The 16,413-nt window shown below is 41.0% G+C and overlaps 1 protein-coding gene across 4 annotated transcripts; it reads right to left on the minus strand.

Annotated features, from left to right (window-relative positions):
- Positions 1-376: 376 nt before the first annotated feature.
- On the minus strand, positions 377-12,706 carry lclat1 (lysocardiolipin acyltransferase 1). Of its 4 annotated transcripts, none has more exons than XM_029460983.1 (6): positions 12,643-12,706; positions 7,478-7,645; positions 6,849-7,047; positions 6,080-6,226; positions 3,698-3,814; positions 377-2,766 (listed from the first exon to the last, which is right to left on the minus strand). In XM_029460983.1, exons 2-6 carry the CDS (start codon positions 7,643-7,645, stop codon positions 2,240-2,242), a joined length of 1,158 nt encoding a protein of 385 aa, XP_029316843.1. In that variant the 5' UTR covers positions 12,643-12,706; the 3' UTR covers positions 377-2,239. The 4 variants fall into 4 exon arrangements, with proteins under 4 accessions (XP_029316843.1, XP_029316842.1, XP_029316846.1 ...); XM_029460982.1 differs by having other exon boundaries at positions 12,356-12,706; XM_029460986.1 differs by lacking the exon at positions 7,478-7,645 and having other exon boundaries at positions 12,643-12,657.
- Between the last annotated feature and the right edge of the window lie 3,707 nt (positions 12,707-16,413).

A 16,413-nucleotide genomic window follows, 5' to 3' on the forward strand; every position in this document is an offset into this window, starting at 1 on the left:
TGTGTGTGTGTGTGTGTGTGTGTGTGAGAGAGAACTCTGGCCCTAGTGTTGTGTAACATGAGCATTCAAGGTCTTGTTGACTCATTCACTGCAGTGTAGTGATTGTTATAGTACAGTCTAGATTAAAGGGCTGCCGAGACAATACGCAAGATGCTCAACAGCAACTATGTCAGTGTAATGGAAATGTTCTACGAGTGGAATGAATAGATGAGAAAACCCACTGTCACAATTACTATGTAATGTAACAGCGTCACACTATGATGTCAGCAATGTCTTGACATGTTAAACTGCTGTTCAATCTAATGACATTAGTCACAAGCTCAAGCAGTATTACCAGTAAAGTCAGTACAGTAAGAACAATGACGAGAAACGGGAATGAGTTTATACAGTATATTTATTTAGATATACATTTCCTCCTGTAAGAGATTGACTCTTGTTTACCTGAGGACAGGGACTTTGATGAAGAGGTCCAGCATCAGCGAGTGATTGTAAAATGAGCTACAGAAAAACAGCACAGGTGAAAGAGTAATACGTGGAGAATTCTGGCTGGTTCAGGGTTGAGGATGTTGATATAGTACCATGTGTTGGTAAACTACGACATGCTGATGGGAAAATTGTTAACATCGCTGAATCACAGTGACTGGAAACAGCCTCTTTACACTTACAACTAAGGGAGCTCTAGATTCATATAAACACAACAAGTTCAGTCAGACAATTGTCTCACAATATAGGGTTGAAGTGGTCATCTAGATCACACAACGCACAGTGTTACAGAAAGTGCTAGACTGTCTAAGACACAAATGTTTCCGGACTCACAGAATTAAAGTAGTATTGAGTGGCAAGGAGCGTCGGTGGCTAAAAGTGAGGTCGAAGCGCCACTCCAATCTTGTTTCAATTTCTGTCCTTTTTTGGCACAATTGCAGCAGCTTTCTCAGCTGTCATTTGCTAATTGAGTTTAGCAGGCGCATCAATGCCAGTCCTCTAGAGAGGGACACGGGCAGAGGTGGGCATTACAGGGTTTTTTTTGGATTAGGTTGAGTTCATGGCCAGTTTTCCACTCCAAGTCTGGTTCTCTATGCCACCCTGCACACCGAGGGGTAATGTTGTACCAACAGGACATTCTTCCACCCCAGCCCCACCACTCACATCCTGCCTCTAAAAGGCATCCTTTCATTCCCAGAAAGGGCACAAAGCTCATCTGCTTGTACAGACACAAGATCTCAGTCAGATCTTTGATCTTGATGATAACAAGTGTTACCTCAGCGTAGCTGTGGGTAACCTTGCCGGTGGTGGGAGAGGCGCCTCTTTTCTAACAAGACATTCTGTTTGGTTGCTTTTTAAAATCACATCTGCTTTTCTCACCTTTGGCTTTTATGTGCAAAAGCTACTTGAGCAAACAAGCAGAAACAAAACATTGTTCATGTTTCAAAACCTATACAGTACTAAACACCATTACACAAGTTATCTCTAAGGACTTACTGGGGAAACTTCCTTCCCCAATGTGTATAAAAGGGTAATTATACCCAATAAAGGTAAACAATGGTACACATATATACCTGTATATTCCTAAGTAAATCTCTGGGAAATATATCAAACCTTCTCTTTCCTAGCTAGAGACGACTAATCGAAACCGATTCATTTAACTAGTCCCATCATTCTATTCCAGCTTACTGCAGTGCTGATTTGAATATTGGTTAGAGTCAAGTCATCATATGTAGATGAGGTCTGTACTATGGCTCTGCTCCATAATTTATGACACGGATATAAAACCAAGGGCAACAACGCATACAATAAAACAAGTTTCAAAGACATGGCAACAGCATAACAAATCCTAACAGCATTGTTTCATGACATGTCTATACTGAGGTTCTGACCTAACGACGACAGTAAACATCCAACAACATAAACTGATAAAAATGCAAGCTAAATAACACGGAGAGACATACAAAAGGCAAGTGACGCATTATGTGTGATGAATTCCTTGAATCCACATTCACAGATACATGTAAATAACATTCCTCTTTTTCTTCAACAGAAAGGTAAGCGCTCTCCACTGAAGCCATGCAAACCGCCAGGAAGTGAACTCATTACTCCCTTTCTAAGGCATGGAGCATTGGATCCCTCAAAAGGATCCATTTGCCCTCTGGACTGAACAGGGCAAGAAAACTGAGTCCTCAGTGTCCTTGCTGAGCATAGGTGGAAACGCATGTCATTGTCCAGTCAACTCCGTCTTCCATCCTCACTGCATTTTCTCTTCCAGCACCTTACTCTTCTCTCCGACGGTGGCAGCCATGGACTTCCAGTATCGATGGCAGGCCAACTCCAGCATCTCCAGCCCGCCAATCAGCTTCTGCTGGGCCGTAAATACTCCCACCATGACCAGACAGTAGAGCCTGAATGGAGACCACAGCCACAGGCCGGTGAAGCACAGAGCGATGAAGCTGCTCCAGTACAGCAGTGAGGCGGCTTTGATCAGAGTCACTCGCAGCTCCGTCTTACAAGGTGGCACACGTGCAACGCCTTCCCTATCAAAGCCCCGGGGCTGGCCTGAATAGAAGTCTCGCAGACGGATCTCCTTCTCGGCCCAGCGATCTCGACACCAAGACTCCAGGTCGGAGGAAGAGCTGGGCAGGGAAGCCACTGGGTAGCGGCGTACGTGGAAGTGGATCTCACGGGGGAAATGCCCCAGGATGAGGTGGCGTTCTGTCTGAGGGATGTTCTTGGGGTATGCGACTGTAATGTCATGGACGGCATCTAGATTGTCACCTAGGTAAAGGGACACAGTTGATCAAAAGCTGATATAATAGTCTAATAACAGTCAAAACAATACTCAACTTTTAACTCTCAAAAGTTCCACCTAATTGTAAAGTTTCATGGATGACGCAGCAGGGAGACTTACTTTTTATCCCTTTTCCACATCGGTTATTGGAACAGTGTTATGCACCCTTCAAAATCCCGGCTCTTGGCTTCATTACACATGTACCTTTAATTATCGAGAGGCTTAGAGCCTCATCCCATCTCTGCCTTACAAAACTACCATGAGCTTTATACCATCGTCATTGATCTGCAGTGCCCTTACAACACACACATATAGAGCTGAATGAAAAATCAAGTGGACACGATGACACCTGCCAGCACCAGCTCCTGTACAGCTTAGCTCTCCCACAGTAAAAATAGAGCCGAGAGAGGCACAGTGGACGAGGACAAAGACGGTTGAGCTGGTAGTGCAGAGAGAGGGAGAAGAGAGAGCACTAGCTAAGTCTGATGACATCACACTGATTCATAACACCTGCTTGGAGAGTTAGTGGCGAGCTCAGCATCCAAGGCAGGTGGGGGATGAGACGTCAGGCCAGAGGTGGTATTTAAGATCTCTGGAGGACTGCCAGAATGAGCTCATAGGGAAACATGAGAATCTCTGGGGTGGTGTAATGGCTGGCAGTTGGATGAGGCATAGGTCTGAGACAGAGGAATAATAGGTAGGATCTCTTTCATACAAACGGCGTCAGTGGATTAATTACAATCCTCATGATGGCATGTAATTTCCCCTTGGTTTTGCTGATACTATATTTCCATCCATAATGACTGTGACCAAATAATACCCATCACCCAAAAATGCTGCTGTTTGACTGCCAACTAATTAAACATGCAATGATCCGCTCATTATAAAATGTTTTATGTATTTCAGAAACAGTTGAACCTTTTCGCAGTCTGTCGACAATGAAGGTGAATCCAGTGCTGCGGGGATGCAGCACATACTCGAATTTCGGCAGGTTGTTCTGCGCAGCAAACACGTCACTCTTTGCTCTTGTATTTTCTGCAAGAGACACAGACACACAATGAACCTCTGACAACCACAATCACCATATCACATTGTATATCATGCTAAATATGCTGTATGTGGACATTGGTATGATTGAGGAACAATAAAATATATATAACAGGTAAGGAGAGAAATGTATACCCATGTATACTATTAACATAATCTATTTAAACGGTGTACCTGAAAATTAGACAGATCAAGTTACTCTATTTCTAATAAGAGTACAATAATTGTACATTATATTTAAATCAAATGAAAGGTTATTCAAGAACATAACACGGCAGAATAAATTGGGTGACTATTTTGACTTTGAACTTAACAGCTGCTTACAAACAGAGTAGCCTTACAAACTCATTTCTAATTGTGAAAATAAAATATCAGTAAATGTTAAAAGAACTTGGTTTACAAGAGATACAATAGCAAAAACAGTACCCTTTAAAATAAATAAATGTGAATGTGAGATAAGACCACATTCATGAAATACATCCACCGGTGACAAACGCTTACACATTTGTAAAAACCAGAGGGGGACATAAACAAAGGAAATGATTGTTTGTTAACCAAACAAACCTCAGGAGCTTGTTGCAGGAACATGTAAACTATATCATGACTTATTAGTCAAATTATGTAACAAGTACAGTAGCTCCCTCCTGTAGGGCCAAAAGGGCGATCAGGCCTTGTTCTCCCAGGAGGGCAAAGCTGTGACTACTCATTCTTATACAATCTTTCACTCAATTCACACAAGCTCTACAAGCTTTAGAGGGGCTTAAGTGAACTCTGGACCGGATCCTGTAGATCAGGGGTGGGGAACCTCCGGCCTCCGGGCCATATACGGCCCGTGAGACCATTTGATCCGGCCCTCGAGGTAATTCGTAAAACGCACGGAAAAATAATCCACTAGAAAAAAAAACTAGACGACAATATTTGAAATGGGCAAATGACTGTTTTTCCTGGCCACGGTCAGGGTCCTTGAACACAACACGAGCGGACGTGTCATCACGTGGTCACAGTCATGTAAAAAAACTTCAATATTAAACGAGGACGGTCATTAACATCAGGTGAACGCAGCGTGGCGAGTGTAAACAAGAGAAAGGTGGATGCCGAATGTCGCACTTTCCAGGAGAAATGGACGAACGATTATTTCTTTGTGGAAGTAAAAGGACAGTGTGTCTAGTTTGGGGGGGGATGAAAAATAATCTCGAGCGTCATTCTAACACGAAACATACCAAACTGCACGAGTTGAAAGGACGAGTGTGTTTGGATAAAGTTAACGCTCTTCAGCGGAGTTTGGCCCAACAAGCAGCTCTCTGTAGAGCGGAACATACAAACATGGAGAGATAGATCAGTACACCACCACACCAAGAACAGACTGTTCCACCACTGCTGTGCAGTTATCACTGCCATGTGCAATACTCACTTTATTTTCTATCAACCACTTGGCACTTATATTATTTTTTATTCTATTTAATTATTGTGTACTGTCACTTTACTTCATATGTTCTGTTGCTGTGACAAGATACATTTCCCCGTTGTGGGTCTAATAAAGGATTGTTGATTTCTCATAAAACAGAAAGATACATGGATAAAAAAAGTTACTTTTTTGCACGGCATAAAAGAAAGGTGAAATGACATTGCAGAGGTTATGAGTTCAATAATTAGTATGGCCCTCGATAGGAAAAAGGTTCCCCACCCCTGCTGTAGATGGAGGTCTGTATGCATGCCAAGAGTAAAAAACAGAACAACCTCTGCGTTAGTTGTCAGAGCATGCCGTATTCACCTCCTTGTTTGCGTCAAATTAAGCCTCGAGTTTTAAGAGGCTTACATGCAGGCGTGTGTGCACATGCAGACACACGCATGCTGAGGCACAAACCCAACACCAAAAGTGAAACGATCTTCAAAGCCATAAAAATACTGGCCAATTATGATGCAACTTTAATGGACCCCTCATGACATCATGATACGCAAAGAGAAGTTAAGCTTCCCTCAGTAAAGCTACTCAAGACGTTGGTTGGTTTAGTTGTGGTCTGAAAGGGCTTTAGACTCTGGTGTCGCTGTTGCTTGGATTGAAAGATCAGAGCATTCTTGCAGAAATGGATTTTTCCGTTTGCATAACAGTGTCAGTGCAAAGGTGTTAGACAGGTGTGGGGCCACACTGAGCTCTGGAAACTGGTTGGTGGGTAACATATTGCGAGAATAAATACTGAAATGTGGGCAAATCGTCCCATGAATGGACGGGGTGTTGCATTGGTTATTTCTTACCAGTGAGGTCTGTGCCCTCCGGGAACAGGAGCAGCTGCAGGGGCTCTCTGATGTCACAGAAGTAGTCCAGCATGTTCCCCATGTGCTTCTTGTCATCCTCCCAACTTCGCTGAATAAAGACGAAGCAGGCCACCTGCATTGCCCAGCCTGGATAAGACAAACAAAGTCTTTACATGAGTAATTGATTATTTCTCATGCTTAACTAATTCGGTTGAACTTTTCAATGTTTCCCTGGAAAAGCATCTGACGTTGGGCCTTTTCCATCAGAGTACCTCTGTTCTTTCACACACTCCCTCTGGATATCACGTTTGTCACACCAGCGTCTTCTTACTTTGGTTATATTAAACTATACATCAGTTTATTAGCTATTAGCTAAAACAAACAAAGTCTAATACAGTCCTGCAATAAATTCAACCTTCATGAGGGTTACTATATTCAGTTTTTGTTGAAACTGTTTGAAAGAAGTGTTGATTCAACTTCATTCAGGAGGCTGAGGTTGGCGCTGTATTGCATTATACCGACGGGTGTTTCTATTATTTTGTCCACTCCATTCATATCAATGAGGATAAGCTAAATAACAGATTCTTTTCATACCATTATACTGCTTTGAATTTGCATTATACTGTTCCTCTCTATTTAGATCCAGCTATCTATTAAAAGTAAATATCTTTGCATGCTTTTGCAAACCGTATATTATATTATGCTACACATAGGTGTGCAAGTCTGTGTGTGTGCACAGTAAAGAGCAGAGCGTCCAGTGCATACCCACCGAAGCCAGGCACAGCCTTCAGTGCAGCCTTGAGGCAGATCTTCTCCAGACGGAGGTAGCTGTACCGGAGCAGACAACACCAAAGGAACATCCAGTCCAGACGGGTACGGTGGTTCATGATGATCACACTTCGCTCTCCCGGAACGAAGCCATCGCCCGTAATCACCACCTTCACCCCAAATACCAGCTCCAACAAGGACTACAGAGGGGAGAGGTGCCAGGATGGAGGGAGGATGAAGAAGTAGCACAAGAGAGGGAAGAATGGAAAGGGCAGTGAGAGAGAGAAAAATGGAAAGGTAGAAGATCACAAGAATGATCATTGGAAAAAGATGTAGAAGGAGAGAGGAGGGGCTGGGAAGAGGAAATGTGGTAAGATAAATTTAAGAGACGAGAATGAGAAAAAATAAATAATGCGGCCACTGTAAACAAGATTTGCATAACTGTTCTCGGGGGCAATCAAAATAAATGAAGTTTACTTCTGATTAAAAAAAATTAGATCTGATTTCACAGAGGCATGAATAAGGCTTGAGATGACGTAGATGATCGTGACTGTGTCAAACACAAATAACTTAAGACTTATTTGGCAAGCTCATTAGTAGGCTAAGTAAAGGCTAAGCTGGTGAACACACCACAGGCAGCGTGAGCCAGGTGGCGACGACACGATCGGTGATCCAGCGGTACCAAGCAGGAGACAGCAGCATGAGGGGCAAAACTGGACCCAGCATGAAGACACTTCCAAAGAAGCTCCCCAAAAACAGGGTCACCACAAAGTACAGGCCACGCACCGACACAGCCATCTGTGGAGAGATGGAGACAAGATGAGTTGAATATGAGTCTGAATAAATAACAGCAGTCAAAGCGTGAGCTGATGTTGTTGCATTAAGAATACAAAATGATGACGTTTATGGAATTAATTCCTGACTTGGATTTCCACTGTGGAAAGTAGCAACTGTAACATGAAACAAATGGGATTATCGACATTCTCATCAATAGCAAGGACTGCTGTTCTGTTGTTCTTCTGACATATTTTCCCACAAACAGTGGAAAATCCAAGGCAGACATTCCTAGTGTGGAATGTAAATAGGGGAACATTTCTGACTGTGGGTAACACATTGTGGGTGCACAGTTACTAAATCTAAGTGTGGCAGTGGCTTCAAAATGATTCAGTCTATACAGTGGCATAAACAGTGGTAAAATAAACCGCCTAAATCCACAATAACTTTGAAGTGTAACTGTATTTTCACAATTGAGCTTCTATAACATGGAGGTGTAGGCGATATGACGATACCATGGGACAATATTGCAGGTTAAAAAGCAGGACAATATTAAATATTTGTTTCATAAATACAAAGTATAGAAATTACATATACCGGTACAGAGGATTTCATCCATATTGCTCACTCCTACCTGACATTTTCAGTCCAGCTTATCTGCTTTAAGTAGCTGTGGTAATTAAAAAAGAATTGCTTTTGGTAACACCTTCACAGGACTCCTGTCTCCAAAATAAAATTAAAAAAAAGATCCACTTCTGTGTTAGAAGAGCACAACAGCACCTGAAGCAATGACCATCATCTTTATTAGGAGTGGAACTGATGGAAAAAGTTACATAATAACACACTAATTGAACTGATAAGCTTAAACTTTAGTGTGCTTTGATAAAAGACATGAATGATTTGATTACATCCTTGGTTTGATAATTATGCTCATGATTAATCACAAGCCTGTAAACCAATTATCATTCACACATATGTAGGAATTACATAACACATGCTTAGGCTATTTATTTTTAACACATAGGCCTATAAACTGCATACACACCAATGTTCTGGATGAACGTAAATAGAAACCATTTAAGTAGACTGAGATGACTAAGCATGGTTAAGCATGTTCGGAACGGTAGCTGCAAAAATAGCAGAAATATGGTCATTAGATCCCTGAGGGAAGTGAACCCAGCCTGTAATCCTTCTGAAATTCGAAACCAAGTAACAGGACCTTCAATTGTCCATGACATATTAGATAAGTTTAAAGGGGCTCATCTGGACATGCCAATGAGGATGGCTTTTCATTTCATTGACATCAGTGGTGACCACTTCAATGGTAATGTTACACTTGTGGAACATGTCCCTACATATAGTACATGCACACAGGTGTTTTCACTTAGTTTGCCTGATTAGACCTCTCCTCAGGATTGTGTGCTTGACTGGAATCTCCCGCTCACCTGTTCACTTTGTTGCACCTTATTAGTACATGGACTTTGGTGGGCTTATGCGATTCCTAGTATGCCTCCACCAAACATGAGTAGCCAGAATAGTTTAAAAAGACCTGTGTAAGTGTGCAGGGACTTTAAACAATATCCAAATAACCACCAAGTTAAGTCAACTCAAGAATCCAAACAAACAATTTCTTTCCATGTATTCAAACGTAAATGAATAACACTCTGTCAATAGAAACTTTGTCCCCTACGTGCCCTTGAGAAAGTCACACAAATGTTTTGATGTGCTGCACTTGCTACATGCTGAGACTCTTGTGATGAAGGGTTATGTAGATAACCTTGATTTAAATCTGTGAAAAACAGTAAAAAGGGTCGATTCGGGTACGTTGTATCTGGATCTAGTTTGTGCGACAATTTAAATAAGAAGCAGGACACTGGTGACAAACGGCATGCTTGTTTTAGAAAGGATTTAAACAACCTAAACAAAGAATAAGATTACTTAATTTTAATCTTAGCACTAGAGCAAGTCAATTACTAGAAAGTCCTCTGAGATAAAAAGGTTAAAAGGGAAAATACAGGGAGTCCTGATTTGATTAAAACCTGACCTTGCTGAGGCAGGGAGTCTTAGCTGATGCTACAAGGAGCCATTTCATCCAACAGGTATTTTCTTCTCTTTGAACTGTGGTTTACACGTTAGACCTTAATTACTGTTATGATTACACAAGCCTTTATTCAGACTACCTGCCCCCAACACTCCCATCATCTTGCCTTCGCTGACACCCTCTGCGGCACCATGACACAGCAAGTCTCACGGCAGCAAAGTGGCTGAAAGTGTATTTAAAAGATGCAAGTCATTCATTATGTTGGCAATAAGGGTTTAAGGGTTACGGGTTTTAACAACGGAAAATGTGAGGCACGAGAGAGGTAAGAAAACACGCTTGATCAGCACAATTAGGCTGTGTCCCAACACACACGAAAAGCACACCCTTGGGTGGCTCCTGGAACAAACAGAAGAGCATGTTCATACATACAGCAAAAAAGGCATGACACACTGAAAGCCAGGGAGAAGTGAATGGAACTATGGACATTTAAGTGTTAAATAAACATGTTTTTCTTCCGCTTGGCATGAACACCTGGGACATAACACTATTTATATAGGGCATCCATGAAAACACTTATGTTTCCGTACAAAACAAGTACCACTTGTGTTTTCATTTAGTACCATCCATTTGGGTTGGTTTAACATTTTATTTAATCAAGATAGGAATGATCCTGAAAGCACTTCCCCCCAAAACACACCACCACACGCAATGCAAAGCATACTCTTCCACAGAGTCCAAGTCTGAATTCTTTGGCAATCATTTTGCATTCCTTACTTTAAGCCAAGACCAGACATCCCAACAGGGAAGAGTAGAGTGAAGAGGTCAAGCATGTCTGGGCTAAACAATGAGCTTAGGTGGTGTGTGTGTGTGTGTGTGTGTGTGTGTGTGTGTGTGTGTGTGTGTGTGTGTGTGTGTGTGTGTGTGTGTGTGTGTGTGTTAAGAAACAGACAGAGAGGAAAAGAAAGAGAGGGGAACATTTTAATAGATGCAAATAGATTGCAAATAGATTTAGGTGCAGGTCTAGAAGGCACTTGTAGAGAAAGAATGAACAACTCTCCAACTTGCTGTGATACCCAAAAACACTGTCCCTAATCTATAACATTGATTTGATTACTTGACCTTGAAAACAAATGAAATACAAGGTTTGGAAATCTCTAAATAGTTCCCAAGTTTAACAGAAACCCTTACATCTATTTTGAATATAATTTTGACAAACAGATAGACTAAATGGAAAAAAAAATAAGCATTAGATGCATCAAGAAAATAACTGGTCAAAATCTAACAGTGCTTAACCAACTCACTCAATCTACACCTATCAATGATACCAAGAGCAACCAAGCTCTTTCACTGTTGTAGATGAAAAAGGACGCACTTAAGCGAGGAGGAATGAAAAACACTTTTCATTTGGAGGACACAGTGAGCTGGACAAAGCTTTAAAACCTATGTGGATAACGGGATAAAATATAGAGGACTTAACAGGGGGAGTTGTTCAATGTCAACAAATTTGACAATTGGGTTTTCTGGCGCAAAAATGTCCTTCAGTGTCCCACCAGTTTCAAGCACAGGCAATGTGGGTAATATGTCTTGTTGCATACTGATAGCACACAGGTGGGGAAATAAATGCAATATAGCTTCTGCCACCAACAACCATGACAATAATATTAGTGTAAACTAGACGTTTCATTAGATCAGGAACACATTTTTGATGAATTACGATTTATTATTGATAGTCTCAGTGTATACCGGTCTGAACTAGTTGGGGTTTGTTATCAGCTCTACAAAAGGTCTGTGGATAAGTAATGAGTTTGGGAGCAAGGTGCATCTAAGTGGCTGCTTTGTGGACCTTCCCAATTCCACCATATTGGTTAATTCAATAATGCTGGGTATTATCTGATATTAAAATCATCCAGAAATAGGAAACACGGAATACATGCACCACGCCTCGTTAATGCACATTAATCAAGACCAATAAGTCGTTAATTATATAACGTGCGAACATTTTTCCATGAGCTCAGGGTGGGATAAAGAAAGAGCAAAGGACTTTAACCAGAAAGACAACACGGGTTAGTCAACATTTCATTTTAAAAGTCTGACACAGACATGCCCCAACATGATTTGCATATTCTGTCTGTAAATAATCATCCCTTCGGTTGGCATGTTGCTTTGTAAATAATTACTTAACCCCTAGCCTTGCATGCAAATAAGTGACAAACCTACAGATAAATAATGGTGAGATGATGTGGAGTCATAATGGATTGGCTGATGGAAAAGCTAATGTTATAATATTTCCGTTATGTCGGTCCGTGCTCTTTGGTGCCCACACAATTGTACCTTACAGGCGGGTAAATGTCACCAAAACAATACCCAACGGTATTTTAGCGTTACCATTCAAAATAAAGGACACTTCATTGGTACCATTCTCCCCGTAGGTGACACTATAACGTTCACGTATAGTTTGGGAAATGAGAGAAAGCTACCTGCTGTCAGTGCAGGTTATCTTTAGTCTGGTGTGCCACTCACAACGAGGCTGACACGAACAACAACATGAATGCTAACTTATCATGCCAAATCTCTCATTAAACAGGAGCTAGCTGACGTTAGCTGACGTTATCCTGCTCATTTTAACAGAGCTGGTAATGCACTAACTACGGTCGAATAGATATTGCATACTGTCGCATGACATACATACCCACCTTTCGTGTTTCTCCTCCAGAATCAAAGTTACTTTCAGTTTAAGTGAGGTAGTAATGTTAGCTCCAATAAGTCCAAGCACTTGGTTGCGACATATCAACTTTGCGAGCCAGCTAGCAGCTTGCTAATGTTAGCTAACTACGAAAGCTGGTCAACAACTGCGTTACTAAGCTAGCCCTCAAAGGTGCCGCCCGTTGACGCTCGCTCACGGACCGTTTTCCCAACCAACGTTTTTTTCGCCGGATATTAGTCTAAGATAACTTCGCTTTCTGAGGGTGCCTTTACTTACTATGACTGCAGCAAAAGTGTAGCCGCCTTAACGTTTTGCTAACACGACCTCTCAACTTGTTACCTCTCACCTGTCATTACACCCAGGCATCAACAGGGTGTGCTGTTTTTGCAAGCTACATTCATCGAGGAGGTGACAGTCACCCGCGCACAAAGCGTGTGGAGCAACATTTGATAATGTTTTGTAGATTTCACATGCATATAGCGACTATGGTTGACGTTTGTGTTTATATTTGAAGTAGCAGCAAACTAGATGCACTTGTATGAGGTGCAAAGGTCGACAATGGGGGGAAAGAAGAATCCATGCATGCACTAGTGGTGCAAGTGCCAGTGGTGGAAGAACTAAATATTTAACAATGTAAAAGTAGGCCTACTAATACCACAATGTAAAAATAGTCCTTCTTAAAATAAGTCAACCTCACTGACGTTGAAGTAGCCTAAAATGTCAAAAGTAAAAGTGATCATTATGGAGGAAAATGGACTCTGTGAGTGTTATCATATGATGTGCTTGTTATTATTGTATTAACTGTCTTAGCTGAATTGTAATGTTACAGCTGGCAAAGGTGGAGCAAGCTTCTTTATAATGTTTGATAAATACATTTGTAGTATTGCATCATGTATAAAAATTAAATTGTAACCATAGCTGTCAAATTAATGTACCTTCTAAAAATAATAGAGATAGAAGAGCATAACATGGCAATCCTCAAGTAAAGATCAAATACCTCAAAATGTACCTTGAGATAAAGATAAAGTCGGCAATCCCCCCAAAAAACCTAATTTAATCATCATTTAAATGACTATTTATAACTATTCTTACAGGTTAACAATGAACATGACGTGGCTACAACAATATACTCCATCTTCATGCCCTTTGGTTGAAGTGTTTCAAGAGTAAATATCCAGTACAGGCTTCACATTGTTTCAACAGATTTCAACCTCATAGCCTACTTAATTTCTGGAAGTTTAACCTTTGCAGTGACATAAATGTCTTAAAATTATGTTTCACTGAAATTAACTGCCCCGGAAAGTTCATTTCTGTAAGTACTTTTGTGCTCACTAATCCTCTTTTCAGAGCTCGAGTGGTTTTGCTCATGCAATGTTCTAGATCGATGTTCAACATCCCCATGTTAATAATATGTCATAACTCATTCAAATCTCAAGCATGGTATTGGTCATATACTTCTTGACTGAGTCCCCCAACATAGCCTTTTAAAGTAGTATAAATCCTCACATGTGTCATTTGTTTCTTTTACCCACAGTTATGAGGTGTTCTACTGTTACAAATTACCTCAGCATTCAGTGATGTGTGTGGGTGTGTGTGTGTGTGTGTACGCACAGATTGGTCGATGTGTCTGAGCGTATCCGAGCATGCATGTTCTCTCGTGTGTGTGTGTGTGGTGACGGACTGACAGACAAGGCAAAAGAGAGAGTGCACTTAGTCAAACTCAAGACTTTTCCATGACCTGCTCCCTATGGCATGCACTCTATCTAAGAGACTGAGTGAACTGTATAGCTTTCTCAGTATAAACTTCTCAAGGGTCAACGCATCACTTCAGAGGGGAACGGAAAAAAAACTTTGCTTTGAAACAACCTCTCATTTTTTCAGTTTAGTGCCAACTCACCTTCAAAAAAGAAGCACGTCCACATGATTAACGACGCTTGTCCGAGATAATTTAGCAAAAGCAATTTGATCAGGTACTCCTAATCATATCCCCTTTGAGAATTCCAAATATCTAAGCTCTCTGGTAAGAATCACAGTCGTTTTAATCCATGAAAAACATAAAACATGTACACTAGCTATGTTTGCTGATAAAAACGACAGGGGAGGTAAGCCAAGTTACATGCAACAGATAAACGTGGAGACCAACAACATTAATTCATGTTAGACAAGCTATTCCACTTAAATCCATGTGGGAGAAACAAAGTGACTTTCCACGGGCATTGTACACTGTGTTTTGGTTTATGTTCAGTCTATTGATAGCACTTTAACAAGGCTTTATTGGAGAGAGAAAAATAACTCTTCTAGTTTGTTTTTTTAAAACATTCTTGCCTCTAATGACCTCTTGTTCTTTCGTGGTAGTTCAAAGAGCGGACGTGGATGATTTAACTTGAGTCGTCTTCTCTTTCACTTCACTTCCTCTGCACAACATGTCTCGGCCTCACACCTGTAACAGCACTGTAACTCCAGTTTAGCATCTTCATTTCTGCATGCAGCTATGTCCTGGTCCTATATCCCCCCCTCTCTCTTTTTCCACCCTGGTCTCCATGCAATAAGGATTAGAGTGGCGGGGCCATGAGCTGTCTATTTATATCAACAACAGCCTATGGAAGAGCAGCAACCTGTGGCTTAGCACATTACCACACACAACTACAGTAAGAAGCAGATGCCCGCAGACTTGTATTGATCAAAGCTTTAAAACCTTGAGGATGAGTTGGAGCTGTACTTTACACCGCCCTGTTAAACAAAGGATGGGCCCTTGGGTGCTAAGAGTCATGTGTCCAAATATGTGCTGCAGGGTTGTGAGCGCTGCTGTTGCGTTATGTCTTCAAAGGCTGCTTTGTTGACCTGAAGGTACAGACAGCAGTTTGGCAGAGTAATGAGTATGCTTGACTCTGATTAATGGTGTTGCTGTGTTTGAAAAGCAATCACTACTTTGTGATCCTCTGTTCTCGAGTGGTGTATCACATGGCGCTGTGGGGTTTTCAAATGTCAAATATCTTCAGGGAAAGGACAGAATACAAGAAAATGAGTTACTTCATTGACTTTTTTTTATTTGTTCCATCCATGCTGTTTGAAGTGTAATTTGGGAAAGTTCACTTCATTTTATGAGGGTCAGGACACGCAAGTTCACAAATGTCCTTTTTGCTACGGTTGCATTTTGCCTTATCTTATCAAGTCTTATCTGAGTTGGCCACAAAGAGAGACGGGCAGTCTCCAACCTGTGATTTATCCATGTCACAGTCAGCGGTGGAAGAAGTATTCAGATCTTAGTTTAGTATTTTATCAGATTTTAACAGCTATTATGTAATATTATCATTATTAATATGATCTAATATGCTTCTGGGTAGCTTAATCTATAATAATAACAGATAGTAATTTATTAGTTGATTTATATGTTGTATTATTAGGCTGAATGTGTAAAATAACAAGTAAATAAAGTTAGCAAAGAAATATAGTGCACTAAAATGTAAAATGTTTGCCCCAAAATGTAGTGGCGTAGAAGTATGAAGTAGCATACAATGTAAATACTCAGGTAAAGTACAAGTACGTCAAAATTGTACTTAAGTACAGTACTTGAGTAAATGAATGTACTTAGTTATATTCTAGCAATGGTCACAGGGCAGGTGTTCTTTATACTCTACCTCCTCATCATCCTTCGTTTTCCTTCCCTGACCCCTTCACCTTTTAATCCCCCCTCCTTGTTGTACGTCTCTCAGTGTATCTTATTCTAGCTCTTCCCTTGTTGACAGTGCCAGATATGTGTCTACGCTTGGTGGGCCGTCTCCAGACAGGTTATAAATAACTAGCAGATTTTTACTTCATGTCCTGAGAGCTATACTTTCTTCTCACACTTGAGGAACCATGGGAAAAGAATCTTTCCCTTACGCACATGGCACTCATAATAACAGACACGGTTATACATAAAACCTCCGTGCACATGTGCCCCTTTGCAAGCTTTGCACAAACACACAACCTTGGTGGCTTATACAATAAGGTTGCAGCACTAAAATAGCAAGGTTATAGAAACAGGAGCACTGTTTACAATGAAAT

The sequence above is a fragment of the Cottoperca gobio genome, chromosome 22, assembly GCF_900634415.1.
Source record: "Cottoperca gobio chromosome 22, fCotGob3.1, whole genome shotgun sequence".
Lineage (NCBI taxonomy): Eukaryota > Metazoa > Chordata > Actinopteri > Perciformes > Bovichtidae > Cottoperca > Cottoperca gobio.